The 24467-nt window shown below is 36.5% G+C and overlaps 2 protein-coding genes across 2 annotated transcripts in view; both read left to right on the top strand.

Annotated features, from left to right (window-relative positions):
* Positions 1 to 663: 663 nt before the first annotated feature.
* On the top strand, positions 664 to 9380 carry LOC104083321 (von Willebrand factor A domain-containing protein 3A-like; the record flags this gene model as incomplete). The annotated part of the gene is made up of 6 exons (XM_009586762.1): positions 664 to 808; positions 1299 to 1443; positions 2468 to 2619; positions 5006 to 5132; positions 5739 to 5836; positions 9272 to 9380. Coding segments are annotated over 6 exons (776 nt in total), but the record flags the coding sequence as incomplete, so codon positions are not given.
* A 9729-nt stretch (positions 9381 to 19109) lies between these two features.
* LOC104083320 (putative short-chain dehydrogenase/reductase family 42E member 2) overlaps positions 19110 to 24467 on the top strand; it is a 13991-nt gene continuing 8633 nt past the window's right edge. The window contains exons 1-3 of the mRNA XM_009586761.1: positions 19110 to 19340; positions 21951 to 22046; positions 22838 to 22898. Coding sequence (XP_009585056.1) covers positions 19110 to 19340; positions 21951 to 22046; positions 22838 to 22898 — 388 coding nt within the window. The remainder of the gene's footprint in view (positions 19341 to 21950; positions 22047 to 22837; positions 22899 to 24467) is intronic.

The following is a 24467-nucleotide window of genomic DNA, read 5'->3' on the forward strand; positions in this document are numbered from 1 at the left end:
GGCCTCAGCCCATCGATCCAGCCTGTATGAATAAAGGTCATCTGTTTTGTATTTCATTGAAATTTTGAGAAGTATTTTTACGACAATAAAATAAGATAACAAGATAATTCAGCATCTGTATAGATGATAAACATCTAGCTTGCTGTGAAATAATTAGGGCTGTGATGTAAGTTTTTCCTTTTTGTATGTTGTGTTCATGAATACAAGGTTCCTGGTGTCGGAAGCTTTCTGTCAACAGAATATATACAATAACATATACAAGCAAAATTAGCTTTTCTGTTTCTTTTGCTAAGAGTGTGCCCTATTTAGAAGTTCTGGTGGTGAAAAGTATTTTGATCCCTCTGTTGCTCATAAAGATCTTTGTTGGGAAACAGTTTAATTTTTAGCTGGATTGTAAAGTAGGAGCTACAAATTGTTTAATGCAAGTTGCTATAATTGGCTAGTAATTAATGTTTGATTGTGCTACACTTGAAATGGCAGAAGACTTTTCTATTATTAACCTTTGAACTACCTACTTTCCACACAGATTAGAATTTATTATGCAGAAATGTGCCCAGAATAACCCCTAAAGACTGAAGATTTTACAGTGTGCTCAATAAAATCATATGTTCAATAAAATAGCTTATGTAATGACACTTAATTAGTTTTAATGTTCTGGCCCAGGAAGCCGAAGATTGTTTGGTACCATTTTAGAAGCAAATGTCTGTGTTTTGATTGATACATCTGGTTCCATGGACCCATATTTGCCACATATCGCAAAAGAACTTGCCTCCCTTATCTGGGAACAGCTGAGAAAAAATGAAGTCAGGTATGATGAACTACTGATAAAGACTGAAATCTGCACTAATTATTATGTAATAAGATTACTTAATAATTACAAATAATACGGTACTGAAACACAATACAAGTAATTATTATATGTTAGTGCATAATATGCATGTGACATGAACTGCTCCTTCTGTTCTTTTTAACCAACTTTTAATTCTCAGCTCTCTAAGATTTGAGCCTCGTTTGCCGTAGGCTGATGCTGTTTATCCTTTTGGGCTCAGCATTTCCATAGATTTTCTGTTCATGCAGAGTGAGATTTGCTTTCTGACTCTTCCAAAGCTGAAGACCTTGTTCCAATATTAGGCTCTTGGTTTTGGTTTTCTGTTTTGGTTTTTTTTTGGGGGGGGGTTGTTTTTGTGTTTTTTTTAATTGGGTTTGGTTTGGGTTTTTTATTTGTTTCAAAACTGGCTTATCCAAAGTGACTGATAGTATTGGTTGGGTTAAATGTTGTGGGCCATCTTCCTCCTTAGGTTTAACCTGCTGAGATTTGCAGAAAAAACAGAGAGTTGGAAGGAGTGTCTTGTAGAAGCAACTGATGAAACGTGTCATGATGCTGTGCAGTGGGTGTCCAAATTCCACGCTCATGGTAATACATGCATCCTTATGGCTTTACAGGTAAGTAAATTGCGTACCACATTTTGGAGAAGACATCATGTCTTGTGGTGATAAAACACTTCCATCTGACTGATAATGTTTTAGGAAAATTATTTGGTCAAAGCATACAACATTTTTATATGCAAAACATTGAACAGATCTGGAATCAAGCCACTGTTCCTGTCCCCAGGGCTCATAGATACTACAATTCATTGCTCATACTGAGTTTAAGAAAAATGTGAAATATCAATAGTTGCATTAATATTTGTGTTCAAAGAATTCTGGAGAGAAAAAATAGCCCGTTGCTCCAAATGATGCTTATGTACAACTGCGGCTGTGATATACTTGCTCTGAGCCAAATAGAGATTTTAAAAAAGCAGTGTTTGTTGGAATCACATGGGCATTGAGTACAAGTCTTGAACTTTAGTAACAGGTGAAGAAACTTTTCCTCTATAAAAATTCTTAGTGTAGAAATTAACTACTAATAATAATTTAAACAGAAACTGAAAAAACTTGCAATTTCATGAGATTTAAAATTTAAATCAAAAAAGAAATGTTGCCTTTAATGAATGATTCTTGCTCTAGACACCCTTGCAGAATCTCCTTATAAATTTTATGGGATTCATGGTGAATCAAGTCCAGTAGAACTATAAGGCATAATGTCCACTGAGTCAATTACCGTAGCAAGTTTTCATAATATAAAAAGGCCAAGTCCTACTGAGCCTTATTTTCAGACATTAAGCATCTTTGACTCCCACAAAATGTAATGTAAAAATCTTCTGACAGCAGTTCTCCAAAATCAGTTAATTTGCTGAGTGAGTCAGTTTTTGGTGATGCCCTGATTATGAATATATTGCCTTATGCTACAAATTATCTACTTGTTTATTTTTCAAATTTATGTCCTTGATCTCTTTCATACTTAGTGAAAAGGAAAAGACAATACTAACTTGATTAATGATGTGGTAAATATAAAGCTATCTTAAATCATTGGAATAGTGTTTTCATATAAATGTATTAATTATTTAAGTTATTTTCTGCTTTTCAGAAGGCTCTCAGTTTCCAAGGTATAGAGGCACTGTATGTATTGACTGATGGAAAACCAGACACCAGTTGCAGTCTGATTTTGGAAGAAATTGAAAGACTGAGAAAGAAACAAGATATTAAAATCCACACCATTTCTTTTAGCTGTACAGACAGGTATATGATACTTTGCAAGAACAACAACAAAAAAATATTTAAAATTACTAGTTAGTTTATTGTCAAAAGACTGTGTTATTAAAATGTGCCACGTGCTCAGTTCACTGAACACCAGGATTGAGCTAGACATTCATACATGTGGGAACTGGAAAGGCTGTTCTGACACAGGTAATTGCCACAAGGCCTACATCTCCCACAGCTTATGTCCTTGGAGGGTTGCCTTCACGCACACAGAAAAGTGATACGCATCACTAGGCTGCAGCACTGAGGTCTTTCCTGTAGGTCTGTCATACACACATCCCTGCAGAGGCATAAAAAGTCAATACACTTACCTGGACTAGAATCAGAAGCACTAGGAAAGTGCTAATGCCAGCCATGGTGGGATGTGGGTTAAAGATATATCTCTGGATGTTCCTTTTCAGGGATCTTTGCATAGTCTAGAATTGGGGACCATGGGACAATATCAAAAAGTATGCACTCCTCTAGATTCTCATTCATGGCTGTGGCTGCGTGACGCAGGGAGCAGATAGCCAAAGAGGCCACAATCCCTTCAAGGTTTCGAGAATAAGTGCATGTCCACTCTGCCACCTGAAAATGCAGTAGTTGTTCCAGGTCTTCAAGAACTCAGCCTTTGTATTCTTGAATTGAATGCAGCATCGCCTGCCAACCCTCCTGTCCCAGTGGCAGTCATGAGGTTAATAACTTCTGGATAATGCCGTTCGGTTATCCAGCTGTCATGAGAAATTTTTGACCCTCTCATAGCACAAACTGACAAGCAGTGTTGTTTCTGCTGAACAGGTTGCATCCTGCTGAAAAAACAATGGAACAGAGCTGTAGAAAGAGATTAAAAAGCAAAAGAAATAAAATGTTCAGGAAGGTGAACATGCAACAGAAAATATCGTCATAGGAAACGCAAAAGACTTCAAAGCAGGAGTGAGGATGGATGAGGAAAGACCAGCAGAATCTCAAGGAAGTCTGAGAGTTGATAGTCATGAGAAAATAGGGCACACACGATGCTTAGACCATTCTATAGAGCTTCAGAGTGTTTTCAGAGTTCTGGATGTTTCAGGAGTCATCTGTGGGCATGTCTGCTAGGTGTATACTGGAGAATGTGGTAGTACAACCACACTAATACCTGATAAAATGTTGAGAGCATATGTGGACTGGAGTTTCTAGATTAGTCTCCTACTAAAGGAGTATAGTTTGCACACAACAGAGCTACTGTGAGAGCCAAACCAACATGTGGTTGACAAAAATAATTGGGGGATTTGCTTCAAAACTCCGTTACTGCTCCAAATTAAATTAGCCAGATCCTATACTGCTATGGTAGCTAATAGACCTTAAAGCTAAATCCTTCAAAAGACAACAGTTAGTTGGGATGTAATTTTTCAAGTCATTAAGGGGAGAAGCAGTAGACCTCTTGATACATAGTCTCTGGTCTTTGTGATTTTGGAAGTGAGGTTTGACAGGAAGAGAGTGTTATTTTGTTATTTTGCTTTTATATATCTTCCTTTGTGCTATAAACTTTGAATTATTGGTTCTAAGTTGGAAAAGCAAACTTTAAGTATTTATGAAAATATTTATATTAATATTTTGAGTTAATTTATTTGCATATTATTTGGTTAACTGGTCAGTAGCCAGTAACTGTCTGTTAAGGAAATCTGCTAATAAGGGAGAAAGATGTCACTTCTGACTACAAGTTACTCTGAAGCAAAATCTACTGCTTCCTTTCAAAGAAATCTCCTAGTTAGTTGTGGAGATTTTAGTGTCCAGTTCTAGAATGGAATTAATCCTTGCAGCTTACTTGAAATTTATGGACGTATGACTATTTTTGACTTTGCAATGCTAGTGTTTGGGAGGCAGGACTCTAAAATGATGTATAAATGGCAGTAAAAGTGTGTGATTTAGCATACTTGCAGTAAGAATATGGTTACAACTGTACCAGTTATCCCAATGGTTTTTATTGGACAATGGCAAGTAATAGAGGCTTAGGCAAGAGAATAAAGCATGAGGCATGCACAAAATGTTCTTTCCCTTTATGGAGTCTCCCAGCTTTTGGTTTTCTTCCCCTGTGTAAAATATTACTGCCCTTTATCTGGCAGCCTGGCTTCTGGATTTCTTGGTTCAGTTTCTTTTTTTGGTTCTATTGCTACATTGAACCTCTTGTCCAAAAATAGCCTGGTTTTGGAGGTTATGACAGCTAAGCAGTGTATGTTCTTCGTTAGCAATTGACAATTAGAAATGATACAGAAGTTTATGATCATGTCCTCCAAACTATTTGTTTTGGTGTAATATTTTTTGAGGAATTCTTAGAAATTCTTTTTCTGTTGTTGTTGCTTTCAGAGAAATAATTTACATAAGTAACTTACTACTTTGTTTTTAACAGAGGAGCTAATGAATTTCTGAAGAAGCTTGCTTCCCAAACGGGAGGGCGCTACCATTGCGGTTTTGGAGATGTGGATGGACAATTAGCAGCACACAGAATGTTGACAGAGGGGCTTTATAATGAAGATGTATGTTAAATAGATTGGTTTTATTGGGTTTAGTTTTGTTTCATTTCAACTTAGTTCTTCATCAGTAGTCAAACTACATTTAAAAAAGAAAAATCATGAGAAAAATTAATACAAGAATCCTAAGATACTTCACACTGAAACTGAAAGGAGAAATCTTAATATCTGGCTTTGCCTCTCTGCTAGCTGCCTTGGTCAGGTGACCAAACCCCTGAAAGAAGTATACAATGCAATATAGTTTTTGAAAGAAGCAAAAAAAATCTTGTATCTGGACACTGTGGGTTTTAAGCTAACTTTAGCTTTTGTTGTGCCTTCTTATCCTTCCCATGGTGTATTTCCTTTATCTGATTGTAAAATACTTATACGGTGTTCAGCACGTTAATGTCCAGCAGGAGACCTCGGGGTTTGCCACAGCAGAAAAATACGTTAGTGAACAGAACCATATTCAATCCGGAGTTGCTCTGCTCTCCCCTTGTAAGACCAAGACCTTCTCTGCAAGTAGATAGGAGTAGGGAGATGTAGAGTTTAGGGTCAGTTAATTAAATTGGTAGAAATTGAAAATAATAAATAGGTGCAAGTTAAAGTAGAATGTTTTAATTCTGTTTTCAGGATCCAGTTTTCCCTTACTTTGAAGGAGATGATTTAAAGAAACTTACTCAAGAAGTAGCAAAAGCTAGAAGTTTCTTAAAGCAGGCAAAATCTTTGAGGTGAGTATTTATCAAGAATCTTTCAATAATTGCTTTTTTAATTTCATGAAAACAAGACAAGAATGTCTGACTTCCAGTGTCTGCTATTTAAAAAAGAATTGCTCTTTCTTTCCTTGTACTGTCAATTTTGGTGGTTTTTTGAGGCTTTGAAAATGACATGCAAGCAAGCTGTCTGCTTCAGAGGGATTTAGTTTTAAGGTCTTACACAGTTAGCTACCATCATAGTAAAGGATCTGAGCAGATTCTAACAATGTGTTGAACTTCAGGGCTGCTGTTTTCTCTCAGTTGTTGTCCCTCCATTTCTTATGTCAAATAGAAATTACATTAAGTTGTTCTTCTCTTTGCTGAGTTCTGTCATCTGCCAAATCAATGTATTTCTCTTTTTGTATATTATTAAAAGAGAAAATTGACTCTTGTTAATGTGATGCAATGTTCTTTTTAGTACCTCTTCCTTTAGTACCTTCTTACTCAGAAATGCAAATTACTTTTATTTTCCAAAATCTATATGGGCTCCTTCTATCCTACATCATCCTGACTTCTCTAACTGCATCGTCATCCATTCTCTGTCTGCTAGAATTATGTTCTCTGCATGGAATAATGTGAGGTCTTTCTTCTGTTCTCAAACAACCCCATCTCAACCCATTTACTTTTCAAGTTACCATCAATCTCCCTTTCTTTTTGCCTCTAAAGACCTGTAAAGTTTCTACTAGCCTTTTTCTGGGAAGATTCCCTAAGCCTTCCTCTTCACTCTTCTTACATTTCCTGATTTACTGAAGGATCTGACAAAATCATTCTCCTCTCAATCTCAGTCTTTTTCTGCTTTCCTAAATAATTTGACTCTTAATCTTTTTCCTTTCCCTATTAAGTCTTGGGCCCACCAGAATTTGTCCTGTGTCTTCCCCCTCTTTCATTCTTTACTGTAATTTTCAGGTTCCTTTTCTCTCCATAGAATAAGAATATTCTGCCAACACTCTTCAGATTTGTCTCCCTTTCTTTTCTCTTCCTCATCTTCTCTTCAGCATCCTCCCTCAACAGGAAGTTTCTTTTTCCCTTTTCTGTTAACAGTTACATAACAGATAACAGTACAATGTGACACCAGGCAGAGGTATCCCAGCGGACTCCAAATGAGATAAATCAGTTCCTGGAAGCAGCATAGCCATGTTGGCACTGCATCCCATCTGTATCTCAGTAAACTGAATTGGCTCCGGTGGCACACCATTCCCTGCTGCTTCTGGTATCATTCAGAGCTAGATTTGATACCTGCCTAGGGAGTGGAGGATACTTAAATTGTGTTGATCCTTATGTTTCTTTATTGTTACGCTTCCTAACTGCCAATCCAGAACCAGAAAGTGCCATTTCAATAGTAATGGTAGGCAAAAGTACTTGCAAAGAGCTTTAAAACCATTATAGCTCCTCAGTGAAAATATTTTCTGTCACACAAGGTCATGGCTAAACAAAGATACAAAGCTACTATAAGCCTCTATGAAAAGCTGCTGTAATTCTTTGGGTTTTGTTTTTCTTTCAAACAGGTTATTACTACAAAAATGGAATATAAACCAAAAGGACAATTCAGGCTTTAAAAAAAGTGCTCAGGTAAAGTGTCACCACAAATAGATCATAGTTTACATGTGGTTCACATATTTCAGTAGAAGGATAATGTTTTATAAGCCTAATGTAAAATGTATTAATTTTCAGCAGTGACTTTTTCCAAAGTTGAAAACACTTGTAATGATTTTAGTTCTTAGCTGAGCTGGTCCACAGGAAAACCTAATATACACAAAGAACAGTTCAACAAGAACTATGTTTGGGGTGAAAGGAGAAAGGCAGATATGTATTTGTAGTTACTAATGGTTTAACTCTTTCTAAGAGCAAACTGCTAAGCACATTAGAGGGTTAGGACCAGATGTAATGGCTGTAATAACAATTGCTACATGGGCTGCATGATTTATCCGTTAGATGATAAGGCTGACTGAAAAGAGACCCCACTAATAGTAAAGAGAGCCTCAGCAAACACTGGACTATTGTTACGAAGTTGTGGAAGAGGCAGCTGGACAGACTAAATCTCTCACAAAGCCAACATGCTGCTTTTAAATTGGCAAAGTGAAAATTACAGGAAAAGAGAAATTGCTTTCTCAGGGTTAAACAAGACAGAAGCATTTGTCACAGAGCTGTTTGAGGGGAAAAAGTGGACATGCAGACAACTACAGAGAGAGTTGACTAGAGAACTTAGGCCTGCCAAGATATTCGTCAAGGAATTGGGTAAGGCAGATATATAGTGAGACTTTTTTTTAAATCCTTGTTTCTATAGCTGTAGTTTGTATTTTGGTTTACAAACATTGCCCAGTCTTTCAAAGAGAAGAAAAAAAAATCCAGTCAGACCTGCTGGTTAAGAATGTTTGCTTCATGGAGAATGGAAACTGGAGCCTGATCAAGTATGTGCAGAATTCAGCATATAAGGGCTAATCGCTAAAGAGAGATGCTTGGAGAGGAAACAGATATATAACCATGCTGTAGTAGCAAGAAAGTTGTTGCAGGCATGTATAGGCAGAGGCTAGTGTTCCACAGTCATCTTTCAACCTTCCAAGTAAACTGTATTGCTTGTAAAGTGTATAGGAAGACATTCCTGTTAATGTACTTCAGAAAGTACATAGCATTGTAGCACGATTAAACATGTAAGTAAGGACAATTGGAAGTTAATTAAGGTTGGGGGGGGGGAGGGGGTTCCCATTACCATTTTGTCAGGGATGATGGTGAGCCTATGCAGTTTATATATTTTGAATTGTATTTAAAAAACTATTCATGTGCTTCACTTGTAGGATTAAATTTTAGATGAAGAAAAGATGCTGAAGAGGTTTGGAGTGGTTCCACTAGCCTACTTCTTTTCAGAGTGTGCTTAAAGCTTCCACCTTCAAGCAGAAAGAGAGAAGATGTATTCTTTGTTGTCTCTGAACTTCTGGCAAGAGATGAAGTTACAGATGATAAGTGCTGCTGACTTATTCCACTTGCAGACTTTGCAGGACTCAAATCAAGCCCTGAACTCTCCAAAGTTTAAACATAAGTAGAGAATATTTTTCAATATAGCTAATACAAATTTTAAAAGTGTAATGTATTTCTAATATAATTAATAGTTATACAGGAATCATAACTTTTGTTTCTCTTATATTCTACTGCATCATACTAATAATTTCTTCAGTCAGTTGGTGGTATGTCCAAGATGTCTTTTCTGGCAGTGGTTTGAGACTTCTTTGCTGGTGCTCGTTATGCCTAACAGATGGGACAGATGGCTGTGATACTAGAAGGAGAATTCTTTATGCCAGTTTTGCGTAGGAAGTCCAAGAAATAACCTTAGTGCAGAAAACAAAGCTTGGAATTAATGTGTTTGCCAAAAGAAGTTTGCTAATAATTATTTTGACTCTTTGCTTTTTATGTTGGCAGTAGAGAAAGAGTTGATGATTCAGAATTCATCAGACATGCAAACACGTCGTATCTTGTTGCTGATAAAGCCTGGTTATGTTTGTATAACCAGACACTGCCAGTCTTCTAAGCAATTCTGTTAAGTTCTTACATGTTTCCTGTCCTAGAAAGATTAAAAATATGTTTGCAAGTACCATATAAGAAAATCCAGTTTAAGCTAACTGCAGTAATGAGGCATATATTTTTCCAGTTGATTTATGAAATACCCTTTCTTTTTTTGATTAGGAACTCTGCAATGACAGCTTATTAGTATTTTGTAGGTGTTTACTGTTGTCTTTCAGAGGGTTAGGAATTAATCTCAGGTGTTTAATATATGTAATATTTAATGAAAATGGATTCAAACTGCAAAATTCAGATACTTGATCTGAGTTTATTCGGGAGCCATTTGCATCTCCTGAGTGTCAGCTGATGGGAATGATTGGATATACTTTGATACGTGAGATATTATCTTTTCTGTTCCTTCATCTGTTTTGTCTCCGTAAAGAATTAAAAATTATTTCTACCATAGAAATCTCTTTTTAGTGTTTTATGCTCTGCAACAGCTGACTCCCGCATTCCATGTTAGTACCAGCCTACTGTGGAATACTGCAGTTAAAGTGGTGCTTTGTGCTATGAATCACTTTCTGTGATTTTATTAGTGTATGTGTTGGTATGTGTGTAACTGCTGAGATGCTTTGATATGAAAATGTTAATTGTAGATTAATAGGATTAGTTACATTTTTATTTGGGGTATATAAATATTAGATTATGATCACTGATAAAATGAGTGGATTTAATGGAAATGTTAAAACAGTAAAGCCAGGTAGAAAGGATGAGGTTTCTGTATTGCCAAAAAGAGATTCTTATTTATTCCTCGGAGGATTTAAGAATGTCACAATACTGTAGCATAGATTCTGTTATTTTTATAAAGGACCTTTAAAAGAACCTTAAAAGGAAATAGACTTGTGCAGGTATGTTAAATGATATCAGAGACTTTTTGTGAAATAAGATAGTAATGCACATGTCAGATTTTGCAAATGTGCATAAGCATCAGAATATTTCAGTGCATTGTGTTAGATTGCAATCTGTCACAGCTCTCATTTACAGCCTTTTTTTTCCTGTATAGTATTTGGTGTTCAGAGATTTTACTCATTCAAAACAATTCCGTTTACATAGTGTCTCTATAGACTGATCGTCAATGGATCTATGTAATCCTAAGTTCACAGCAACCTACACTAATACTCATCTCATCACTCAGTTGTTTGTTTTGGTTTAGACTGGTCATTTGTTTCTGTGGGCAGAGCATAGCAAGTTTCTCTGGTTCTCTTGAGCATGCTTCCAGACTTAAAGTAGGCGTTAGGAATTCAGGAGTCTTCTCTTTGCTGGTGGTGTGAGCTAAGGGCTTTTAAGTCTCCTGTTCAAGAAAAATGCAATTGAAAAGTAAGGAACAAATGTTGATGTTAGAATTTGTGTAACCACAGAAGCTATAAAATACTCAGGTGTTACAGTATTTAGACATTGCATCCCTTCCAACTTCACTTTTTTTGCGTTTTCAGGCTGTGCAGCCTCTCCATGCTTCTGAAGCCTTGTTGTCTTGCAGGCTGGTCAGTCCTGCTATCTACTCAGAGCAGCTCCTTCCTTTAAAATATAGTTTCTGTCTCCTGCCTGTTACCTACTTGGAAACACTCATCCTACCTGCTCCCATCAATCTGAGGGCTGCTTAGTCAGGAAAACATTTTAAGGAGATGGTTCAGCTGTGATGACCTGATTAATGACTTTTCTATGTTGATCTGTCATGCATATGTCATTTGCTTTCCTGGAATGCAATTCACTGTATTCAAGACATAATAAAAGAGGAGTTTTATAATTGACAAAGATGTATATTTTTCTGCCAGCTTGTTTGTAAGTCATGTCATTGCTGTGACTCACTGAATATGTTGATTTGCATGCAATGAATTAAAGACAAATGGCTAAGCCAGTTGCTGCCTCGAAGTGTGTGTTCTACCCCCCATCAGAAGAGTGCTGTTTTTGCAGCAAGAGTGGGTAACTTCCATGTGGAACAGCTCATGTACTGCCATAATTTACGGTCAACTTCCAGCTGCTGTGCTACAGTTAACTGGTGCAGATGTTCATAAAAGCTTAGTATGGACTGGCAGTTCAGGAACTCCTTTGTGCATGGTTCAGCCATACCTGCTTCAGGGGACAACAACCTTCAGAAGAAGGATGGGACATCTTGGAATAGTAACAAATTACTCCATCTAAATATGCCTGAATTTGAGTCAACCCCAGGAAGTTCATGCTGCTTCTGAGGAAGTTAACAGCAATATGTGTGTGTTGTGCTGTGTCCTTTAGAATTCTGTCCTGTAAGAATCTCTCTGTGCTTTATAAGCATGTTATCTACTTAGTGTGTATCTAGATTTGTAACTACAAAGTTCCAAGACTTTAGGCACCCAAACTTGTTAATACAACTAAGTCACAAGAATTTTCATTGAATCATTTTAATGCATCTCAACCAGTTAGATGTATATACAATACTTTTCATTCCATCAAACTTCAGTCCTCTGTGAAACCATCTCAAACACATGCTTATTAGATGTTTGCTTTCTGAATAGTTTAAAAAAAAAAAAGAAGAAACAAATTGAGGAAGAAGGGAAAATCCAATTCCAGAAACGTGACAGCATCAAAAACACCCTATTCCTTCCCTGTCTCTGTTACAATAGAGTATCTAGGTTTTAGGTAACTATTGAATGCACTGGTGGACCTACCATATGAGATTGATAATCCCTGACTCATATCATGTGGGATTTCATCAGTTAATCTTAATTTCTACCCAGAGTTTGATCGGTAGATTAGGCCGACCTTGTAAGCCACAAGTTTACATGCTTTGAGTGATATGGGCTGCCTCTGTCATTGTGGCCACATTTAATATGGTACCAAGGCTCACTCTTAATAGAGAAATAACTAGCAAATAACAAACTTAATCTCTTTTAGAGGGTTTTTCCTTTCCTACTTGGAAAGTTCTGCAGCTTATGGTACGATTTCTGGGTTAGTAACAACAGAGGCGAGTGGAACTTTGTAAATGGAACTTGGTATCTGACTGGCATAGTGCAAAACAGATCCTTCTCTTCCATCCATCCTAAGCTATCTCCCACGCCCTCGTAACTCCGACAATGTTTTTTGGGTATGAAAACAAACCATGTAGTAGTAATGATGATCTGTACTTCTCTCTTCCAGTGCAATGACCTTTGAATTAAAAGGGAACTTATTAGGATTGGTCTTCAATAATCTTTTTTAAACCTGCATATGTATATAGCTCCTGTGGTTTTTTGTTTTTGCTGTGATTCCTATATGTAAGAAGCCAAGCTGTCACCCCTGCATAGAAGCATGCCTTTATTCAGTACAAGTTAATGCAGTATTTTTATTTATGATGCATTTGTGTTCCTTCCTTTCAAATATTGCATAAACTGTCTCTTTTCTAACAAGACCTAAGAGCTGATAAAGGGCATGTTCATTGTTGCTGTTCGAAGTTGCTTTGTTTCTTTTCTGTAATTCCACCCTGACTTGGCAATGCAGTCTCACAGTTATTTCATTTGACCTGTAAATCAAGCTGTGTAGCATGAAAAGCAACCACGAATGCAAAGTAAACGTGAACAACGTAACTTAAAAAGCATTTTATATAACATGTTCCAAGGCTGTGCTTTGAAGTATTTATGTGTGCTTTATTCCTTCCATGAGGAAATGGTGAAATATGCAGAATTGTAACACAAATAAATACGCAAAGTCACAGGAAAAAGGAAGGAATAGAGTGAGAATGTTTATGTATGTTAATGAAGAACTGAGGGATTAAAGAAGAATCTGATCTCTTAGCTTTGCAGCTAGCTGTCTGAAGAATATAGTAGAAAACCTTGATTTTTCAGACTTTTTTAGGAGGAAAAACATGTTTAAAGTACCAGATATTGTTGGTTTTAGAAACACTCTATCTGCTAGTATTAAAAAAAAAAAAAAGCCATTAACAGATGACAGAACATGAGAAAAACAGAAAAAGCATTGTATCATCTCTACTAAATGTGTATTTGTAACTTTCTTCTGTTGTTATTATTATACAGAAATGTGTAACTACACTGCTATACAGAAACAATGTCTTTATAAAAGACAAGCTATTGAAATGCATAGTGATGAATGCTTAATATCTTTGCCTAATGAAAAATCAGAGGGAGCTTACTGCCCAAAGGATCTTAACTTAGTCCTAGCCTACAGTTGTTCTTCTGGTGTATTAGGCATCAAAAATATGCCTTCTGTCTAATAACAGGAATAAGGATCTGCATCTTCTTTTCCCTTCTGGCGTGGACTTACAGCATGCTACGGGTAAGTTGCTTTGCCTCTGTATCTTACTTTTCTAACTTAGCAAGGAATGTGAAGAATGTTGTATTATCATAAAGTATTTAAAGTTGCATTTGAATGATGCATACTTTGGGTATTAAATTACATCTGTTGTTGCATGAATGTTGTGTTGGGAAACTTTTTTAGGGATGACTTCATTCCTTAGAAATATTTGATATGTACCAATGTTTAGCATTTGATTATATGAAAAATAGATATTGTTAACTTTCCTTTCCCAAATTCAGATCCCATGATTTCTCTCTTTGAAGCAAAAATTCTAAGCATAGCAAGGTATGATGTTTAGAGGAGAGTTCTATTCTTTTCCTCTTTTCCATTAACATTGCTTTTTAACATTTTCTGTCATCTCTCACTTAAAATGTGAATACCTCACCATTGTCACTTCACTTCTCTCAGCTCTCTGTTGTTTTAGACTCACTCCTTGTTATGAGGATGATTGTTTTTGTAATCACAAAGAGCTAAGTACCTTTAGTCAAAAGTACATACACCCTACAACAGATCTGTCCAGACTTCTTTGGGGTTGCAGAGAGGATCAGCGATTTGGTACGCTGTCCAAACGAGTTGCCACTCTGAGTTCATATGATTGTGTCAGTACATATGACTGGGCATCTGGATGTGAACAGGTACACAAGGAGGTGTTCAAACACATGATGAGCCTGGACAAGTCTACTAATTTAGAGCTTGGATATAGAATTTTTAGTAAGTCAAATGAAGAGAGGATATTTTTATGCTGCAGTTATTTCAGCAAAATCCTATCCTTGAGATAGCTTTAAGAGAGAGCTTAGTCTCTTAAGCTTTTCTGCTATTCTTCTGCCTGTGGGCACTGCAGAACATCCCATCCTGTCTATGACTCAGGCCAAACATCATTTTAACCCAGACCTCTGTCTAGCTCTTCATTCTTTGCTTACATCTCTGTTAAAGGTTCCTTTCTGCATAATATCTTCCACATAATTAAAAACCCTCATTCAGGCTCCTATTACCTCACAGCTGGAGCACTGCTCCTGTTCTGTGGCCTGAAAATGCAGACCTATGACGTTAATGGGACCTGCTGAATGAAAGGGACAAAGCCCCAGTCTCCACATATCTGTCTCCAATGCTGTGATCTAATACCTCTCTGTGGTCCAGTACCCAGCACTGGTGCCCACAGAACTAGCATGGGGACAAGAGTGTTCCTTTGTATACTGGAGACATGTAGTGTCTTGTCTTTCTTATGCCCTGAGTCCTACTCACTCTTACTCAATTCAGATTTATCAGTGGATCTATCCGCATATGATTTGAAATCAGCTTGTGTAAGCTTACTAGATTCCTCTATGAGACAGTGCAATTACATTTCAACATTGCTTTATAGTCTGGATGTGAGTAACATTTCGATAAGCCAACATAACATTTCAGAAATGTGGACTTCAGTGTAAACAAACGGGCAAATTCTCTGACACCTTCCTGTTGTATTTTATGCAGTCATCTCCTAGAAGTACTGGATGTTTTGTTTATTCCTGTGTGCCTACATGAACTGTGAGTGGCTATAGGAGAAAAAGTAGAAGAGGGCAGTATGGAGTGGTGATTCAAGACCAAAAGCAAGCTTAAATCTTAATGCAGCAGCTGTTCTCATTTTAACTTTAGCTTCTGTTTCTTTCAAAAAGACTTAGCAGGATACAGTGAATAAAATACAGCTACCCCTCTTCTTCATTAAAGATACGAGAATAAGTGTGACAGGAGCGGTACAAAATACCAGTTCTGAAAGCTCTTCTGAGGCGTCTCCTTCTGGCTAAGGTGGAACCCAAAGCCAAGTTAAAATACTCTTTGTTGATTTTCACTGAGCAATGAGGGATTGATATGCTATGAATAAGCTGACCAGTTGCTTTGACTTGTGGAGGAGTTCTGTAGTAGTCCAGGGATAGAATAGCCACTTTCTTTCTTGGATTAAATGGTAAAAGCTATCAGTGCTGCGGACAGCTCAAAGGAGAGAATTTGGTCTTCTTGGGGGTTTTACTCTGAGCTAGTATGGCATCATCTGGCAATCTGAGAAGTGCAGATTAGCTTGACAGGTTCAAAGATTCTAGTTCTAATGCAGACTACAGGGACTTAAATACATATACGGTATGCCAAAATACATTTGCCTAGGTGTCAGTTTGAGTTCTTGTCAGCACATGAACATTAAATTACATTTAAGTTGAAAAGCCACCTATGAACTTGAGATATTTCTAACATGCCAACATTTAAAATTGTAGTAATTTATATTTAGATTTGGGAGTGTTTCTTTAGCATCTTAACTACTGCTTTGAGACCTAATTTTAGACACACCCATTTTAAAATATTGGCTTTGATTTCTCATTGTTTAATTTGCAAAAGGATATGTGTTTTTAAAGTGCTTTAAAATCTTAGGATCAGAGAACTTCTATAATTATTAATCACTTAATTCATTATTCATTATAAATGCATTCTTTAATAGTAAATCACCTTTTCCTGTTCTGTTGTGCACCAGTTAGTTTGCTGCATGTACTTCATTGATCTTGGAAGCTGGAGAACAACCTTGTGCCTACAGTTAAGCCTCTTTGCAAATACATAATTGGGTTGGGGATGAAGATAAAAAAGTCAGGATGAAAGTGTTAAGTACCACTGCCAAACGAGATTTTTGTTTCTTCTCTTTATCCAAATTTAGATTGAAAACCATAGGTAGAAGGAGAAAATATTTCCATTCACTCTGCTGCTAGATGAGATGTATCCTACCAAAGTTTCACACAACTGTGGGAGAGGTCCACTTTTAAACATTACTGTTAAGAATTTCTTTCCTGTTTTTCTTTAGTAAAGAACCCTTTTCTCTGTACTTCTTAAAAAGTGTGAGATGTTTTAGTAGTCTAGTACAATTTAACTACAGAATGATGGTACCAATAGTATATTTGTGTTGTCTAGTGTCTTATCAATACTTTTACCAGGTAACAGTAAGAGATGTCATCCTATTTAGAAGGGTCTGATGTGGAGAAAATATTTCTTTTTTTTCCTGAAAAGGAACGTAAATTAGGTACAAATTAAGCCCTGCCCTTTTTTGGCTCCTAGCCCAGCCCCCAGCTACAAAGGAGCAGGAACAGCAAAAGGGCCTGAACACACGTGAACATCTCTGTCTGAGAGTACCTGATGCCCTTGTGTGACTAATTGTCCAGCAAAGAGAAGTCTCACCATCTTACTTGGACAGGAAGGACTGGGAGAACGCTGACATCCAGGATTCTACCAAAGGTACTTACTACTTCTTTAGCTATTTTTAAAAACATGAAATGTTTGGCTCTAACTTTTTATGGGAAGTAATTTCTGCATTTCTAATATTTGAAATGTCAGTAGGGGAGCTAAGACCAACTCACACCGCATGCACTGCAAAAGATGTAACTATGCTCGTCACGCAGAAGACATTAATAAATCAGAATAGCTTCTATAAATTTAGAGAAACAAGGAAGTTACTGAGTCTGGAAATAAGTATTTTCTTACAGGAAATCGTTTACATTCAAAATTTGATAATAATTTTCTAATTCTATGAAGCAGATTAATATATTAATGCTATTAGTGCTTTTTAAGAAAGAGATTTCTAGCAAAATCTTCAATCTTTTTGATACAACCTCCAGCTTACTTAGAATATAAGGAGATATTAATGACAAGTATTCAAATATATGCTATTTTTCAAATATGTCTTTTTATGGCATGTGTGACAAGCTTGACCTTAGTTCTCCTTACAGTGCGTAAAAAGGTACTTTTTCACAGAAGACAAGGCAAAAGAATTTTATATGGGTTAAAACTACTGCGTAGCATAATCTAGAAATACAAATTTAAATTTCCTTGATTGAACCAGAGAAGCATACTTGTTTTAGTTTTATTATATTAGTTCTAATTTAAATTTTGTGTGGAAATGTGGATTATTTTTCATTTTTGAAATGTCAGAATATTTTTCAACATAAGGAGCTTGTCTTTTCCACTGTGTTATGCCACTCAGTTCATTGAATTTAGTGAGCTGAGATTGGTGTTAAAACAGTGTAACAGCATGGAGAACCTGGTACTTACTTCCCTGAGTCTGAAATCTAAAAAACAATGCATAAAATAATTTTTTATAATTTTGTTTGTGATATTTTTCTTAACTAGGCAATGGCAAAAGTAGTCCGTAACTTTGTGTACTGTGGGCTGCATTTTCTGTTGCTTTTTTAGTATTTTTTTGTCACCCTGGAAGTGATGCAGCTGCCAGTTGCCAATCATGCCCAGTTTCTGCATAATCTCTGCTAGTAAACAGAGTAAACTACGCTGAACTATCTATGCCCAGCTGGTGGAAGATGATGTACTCCCATGTGTGGGGATGTTGCTATGAGGACCCACTCCAGCTATGAGAAAACCATAATAATCTGCAGGAAGTGGGTCTATGTTCCTATATTAGACTGGCAGGCACACGGTTTGGCTCCCACTTTACAGTGACTTAATTCAGATGTATTTATTCTGGATTTCTATTTGGGGACATAAGAGCCTAGATCCTAATGTGCAAACACCATGCAAGGAATCAGGACAATAGGGGCTGTCTATGTGGGAAAATTAACTGGACTAATTTCTCGGAGTATATTGTGATCTGGAATACCAGTCATTTTAATTGCAGAATATGAGTAAATTTCTAAAGAGAAGTAATTATTGTAGAATAAACTCATTTTTAGTATAGAACAAAGCATACAGTTGGGTAATTCCTGTGGAATTGCTTATCACAGAATGATTTTCTAATCAGTTTTCCCAAGTAGATGAACCCACAGGGCAGATGGCTTATCCCTTCTGTTCCTTGTCAGTTCAGCTATATATGAAAGCTCTAATGAGAACAATATGGACAAAAGTTAGTAAGAACTGGACAGAAAACTCAATGTATTTAGTGTGTAATCAGAAGAGTTTAAAATAGTAACAAATTTTTATCAATACTGAAGAACTGTGACCCAAATGTGAAATAAAGTGGATTTTAAAAGCAGAATCAATCCTTTCTTGTATTCCTTATCTTTTTTTTTTTTTCATGACTAGTAGGCTAACATCTATTTGGCATTAATATATCAGAAGACAGTGAGTTTTCAAGGATAAAATGTTTGATATACCAAGCATTCAGAAAGGTTAGGTAATTATAATGTCTCTAAAAACCTGTAATTTCTCTTCATTTCTATATAACATGAAATTTGTGGGTATGAGAAAAAGACTAAATCTTGGAATATAAAGGTATTCAGACTCATTACTCATTGTACATAGAAATACCATCACCAAAATTATGAATTTATACATTTTAAACATGTTAAGATAATAAAAATATATAAATAAAAATAGTTTAGTCACAAAAGGAGCGTTGTAACATAAAATTTACTGAAATTACCCAGCTGTCAGAGTGTTATCCAGGAATTTTCAAGAGATCTTCTATCTTGCAGTCGTGATGCAAGAAGGATCTGCAGAAGAACTCCACAGCAGCCAACCATGTGAGAGCAAACTGAACGAGCATGCTGGACCACTGGTTAACAGAAGCAGAAAGACAATGGTGACAGGAGGTGGAGGCTACCTGGGATACAATTTGGGATGTGCTCTTGTTAGGTCAGGAATTGCTGTTGTTCTGTTTGATGTACGGAAACCTAAATGGGAAATTCCAAATGGAGCAGATTTTTTCAAGGTATGTTGAAATTACATATTTAACAGCAGTGAAATAAAGTTGTACTACTTTTATGCACATTAGCAAGGCTTCCTCTTAAGGATTTTTGATAAAAGCATTTACTGAAAAGCCTTTAAGGACAATAAGAAGTCATGGTAAAATGTCCTCACATGTCTAAGTAACTGATTAAGAGATGGCAAACAGGAGTCCAAGTGGTCAGTTCTCTCGATGTCACCAGTGAAGTTCTGAAGAATCCTGTGTTGGGAGTGCCATTCAACACATTCGTAGCTCACCTAGGTGAAGGAGTGAACAATGAAGTGACAAAGCTTACTGATCAGGGAAATTATTTGGAGTAAAAAGGTGAGAGCAAGACCGGGCAATAAAGGTCATCACAAATGTAGAATGACTGCTGTGCAGAGAATGACTGAGGAAACTAGGAATTTCCAGTCTGGGAAAGAGATGACTTGGGAGCGGGAGAGCTCTACAAACTCTGAGTGGCATGGAGACGGATAGGGATTGACTGTTCACTGTCCTTTCCAGTACAAAAAGGAAGGGCCATCAGGTGAAATGAGGAGTCAGTTAATACAAATAAAAAGAGATGTTTTTTTCATGCAGTGGGTAAAAGGCATGTACAAAGCCTCGCCAAAAATTGACTTCCATTGGAGATTACTAAATAGGTAAGCTAAATTAGGCTCAAGAAATCTTCTGAACGAAAATACTTGGAGACTGGAAGAGTATTCTGGGGGAAAGTGTCACATATGCTTGCCCTGTTCCTGCTCTTCCCAGGGCACTCATTTATGGGCACTGATTCCTTTTGATTCTTAACAATTCAAGGAATTTATTATGTCTGCAAAAGAGGGGAAATGAAAGCGACCTCAAATATTTAATGGCTCACAGCCATCAGTGGAGGACAGCATTCCCCACTACTTCCTAATGTGGGGAGCACCAACGCCTCACAGCTGCTTCACCCACTCAGGTTTGGGGGTCTGGGTGCACGGGGCACTAGCACACTGCACACTCCTGTCATCTTGCACAAGTTCTAGCTAGACATAGGGTATCATTCAGCTGATCTTGTCTGAGCATTTAGTGTAAGAACTCTTTGACCACTAGAACTAGAAAGTTGATGGCAAAGCTGAAAGTGATCACGGGATCTTTGTCCCAGGGGCTATCGAGGTGATGCCAAATTTTCTCTTTCTAGCTACATCACTGTGTGGAACAGGCAGCAAGGGAGGCAAAAGGGAATGCATGATACTGCTCTGCACAGCTGTGCAGTGGGCAGAATACTAAGCTAAGCAGACCTTTAGTCTGACCCAGGATGCCTGTTCTTATGTTCAGTTTCCTAAACAGCTTGTACAGAATATGGAAGAGAGATAAAGTATTATTGAGGAACCATTCAAAAAACATGAGCTTGATTTGTTAATGATATAAATCCACATAACTGGATTTAAGTTGGTGGCAATTTACATCTTTTAAAGGGGACTCAATAGATCTGACAAACGATCTTCTGAGAACAGTTTTTTTATAATTCAATTTTAAAAGAATAAATATTACAAAGTATAGGTGAATTACCTAGAAGATGGAACTACAGAGTCCTAGTAAATAAAGTAATAAGTCACTTCAGAGATCTGAGCCTTGATTAATGATTTGGATATTGCTAATATTTTTTATGCTGGTTAGCTATTTTAGCAGTTGATTGAAGGTAGGAAATGTAAGTCAGCCATATTGGTGAAATACTTTGGCAACCTCAGAAGAAACAAGTTGAGGTTAAAGACTGATTAGATTACCTCTTAATATTACCACCAACCTTTTTTTTTGTGATTTTTCTATCAATTTCATTACAGTAAATTAAATAATATCTAATATTTTGAAATATCATAATTCTGAAAAGTATTATATTTTTATTGACATGTATGTGGAGTATTATTCATATAGTATTACCTGGTACACAAAAATGCAATATAATATTCTAAGCACAGCATAGCATTTGATACTAGATATAATGTGTGTGTATTTAATACAGTACAGTGTTCAGTACTATATAGCATTTCATATAATGTGATTATAATACACTAATGTATACTAATACAATATTAAATGCATATAGTGTGTAGTCTTTTGTTTTAATCTTGCACAAAACTGTAATTAAATTTATCATGCAGTGCACCTAAAATAAAGCTTAGATGGGCAAAGAGACATTTGTCCAGATTGCACAAGTCAGATCTTGAGGTGCTAACAGAAGTTCTCTGATTTGGTTATTCCATGGCAAACAGCTGAACCCTTCCTGCTGTGATTTATTGTCCTTGGGGCTTGATTCTCCAGCCCTCAAGCATATGCTGCTCCCATTCAAGTCAAACAAGTTTTGCCAGCCTGCAGGCTGCAGGACTAAGTGTGAAAATACGCATTATAATTGAAGCCAACGAGAGTCATATTTGTTTTGCAACAAAATACTGACAAAATTATAAGTCATGGATTTTTCTCCACTTAAAATGTTTTATTTAATGCTAGTTAAGTATTGTGAAAAATAGATCAGAATGACTTTAGATTTTCATTAACACCCATAGTTAATACTAATTCTATAGAGAATGTAACGAGCTCTACCAGCCAAAAATCCATTCTTTTCTCATTTTACAGGGTGATGTGAGGGATTATGATGCAGTGTTCAAAGCATGTGAAGGGGTTGACTGTGTTTTTCATGTGGCTGCATGTGGAATGTCAGGATTAGAACAAGCAAGTACAATTTTCCCAACATTTTTTTTCTTTATTCTTGTAAAAGCAAAAATTTGTCTGCATGTAGCAAAGAGTGTAATTATATGATATATGTGTCAGACAGAAGTTAGTTATAAAGGTCAAGTCATCCATACAGGCAACAAGGGAGGTATTCCTTAAATAATAAATGTCAAAGCATGAAACTAATGTACTACACAAAATACTTTAGAAAAATGAGATCGTAGATTTAAGATCTTGGATAAGAAGGCATATCCTTTTTCTCTAATATGAAGAAGTGTGACAATATTGCTCTAGAACTAAGGGTGATGCATTTTCTTCTTGTGAACTCATAGTCATGAGGAAACAGACCAGCAACTCAGTATGGTTATGCTAAACAACAGTGATATTCACAGAGGGTGTTATCAAAAAACTCATGAAAATACTAATTTATTTCTAGGAACAGGACAGATTGCCACTGGACAAGAATTTGCGAAAGCTTTCAGGGAGCATAACCCCTACCTGTAATTCCTGTTTCTGTATCATGGATTATCTGGGGTGTGACAAAAAATGAAAGCATTATAATTTCCTTTCAGATGCATTTTATCTTTCATTTTTCAACTTTATTTATTCATACACTGAACAAGACAACAACAATGAAGACTGCTAGGAATCACTGTATGTCAGAAGGACAGAGAACTGTAACACATACATCACAAAAAGGCCACAGCTGTTCTAGATCTGGCAATTGTAACAATTGTATTGTGAATGTGACTTATTCAATTAATTAGATACTGTGCAAACTCTATTTCTAGCTTCAAAAGAAAGACCAGATTGAATCCATAAATGTCGGAGGCACAAAAATAATAATTGATGGTATGTACCTAGATTTTCTTTCTTTGCGTCTGATCCAAACCATTAATTAAAAAAACTTCTAATTGGATATTTCCTGTGTTGATTTGGCAGTAAAATGAGGCTTTTCTCTCCCTCCTTTCAGAGTATGATGTAAAGCTAGGTGTGCAGGTCCCATTAAAACTGGTAGATTTGCCACTGGTTTGGATTGGGATAGGTTTCAATCTGGACTTCATTGGCAGACCAGCTTAAACTCTCCTCCATGTATTGGTTATTTTTTCCCTTTACTCTGTATAATGGAGAAGTGTTATCCTCTTTCCTTATAGAAATAACATGAGAGATATTGTACTGTTTGTTGTGTTGTAAACATTCGGTGATGGGAGCCATAGATGTGCTAAGTATATTTAGCTATTCTTTTATCACGTTAATACAGAAAATCTTCTATCCTTTCTGTTCATCTGTCTAAATGTGATCCCTTTTTATTATATACTGATTTTTAACTACTCTCTCTGGAAAATGTTAGTAGATTTCTTTCTGTATATGCAATTCCAGAAAGAACATTTCAAAGTGTATTGTAAATATCAAAGGTACTTTTGCTTTGCTTTTCCCTCAAAAACCAAATGGCAAAAAGAATCAAAAAGCAAAATGGCAAAAGCAGTTTTAATTTAGACCCATTTTCATGCTGCCTGTGGGTTATTACTGAAAAAAGCAGGAATAATTAGAGTGAAATCGTAGGCAAGTAAATCCCTAAATGAGTTAGAGGGAAGAGGTTGCCACATATTCCCTTCTTCTTACCCCAACCTCTGAACCCACAGAAACATGTCAAATTTCCGTAGGCTCCCAGCAAAGCAAGAGTCTGGGAGGAGCATGGACCTGTTAATCTACATTTTAATAATAGATTTTATTATTGTATTTTGTTCTAAATATTTACAACACAGTAATCACATTCATTATTTTCAAAATGAGCCAATCAGCCTTCTGGACTGACTGCTCTGTAGATTCTAAAAATTCCTGACTTTGAATATTAATTCACTTAAACTTTAGAAGCATTGTTAAATCAAAAGGAAATTCATGTTATTCAAGTTTGCAATGACATATATGCAGCAGAATTTAGACATAATATCTTAACACCCAACTGGAATCCCTAATTAAGACTTTGTTTTGTATATAATATTAATTTCATTTGTATTTAAGGTACTACTGCTTATACACTAACAGCGTATGTTTCCTGCTAACATGTCAGTTGTCACTTATGAACAGATTGACACAAATGCAGTTTTGTCACACACCAGAGAGGGCTAGCACATTTTCTTATATGACTTGACTTACCTGCACAGGCATTCATGAAACTCTGGTGCAAGAGGCAGTACTGCTTACTGCTCACTGCTGAAATAGGCAAAAATAATGATCCGCAGGCAGGCTGTTCTCTACAGTATCACCCTACAGAAAGAATCAGGGAGTTTTCAGTGCTCTTTGATCACAAGAAATGTTCATACTCATCTCCTTTTGTTGTGGTTTAACCCCAGCCAGCAAATAAACCCCACGCAGCCGCTCGCTCACACCCCCACACCCCCACCCCCCGGGTGGGATGGG

Source organism: Fulmarus glacialis, unplaced genomic scaffold (genome assembly GCF_000690835.1).
Source record: "Fulmarus glacialis isolate BGI_N327 unplaced genomic scaffold, ASM69083v1 scaffold40671, whole genome shotgun sequence".
NCBI lineage: Eukaryota > Metazoa > Chordata > Aves > Procellariiformes > Procellariidae > Fulmarus > Fulmarus glacialis.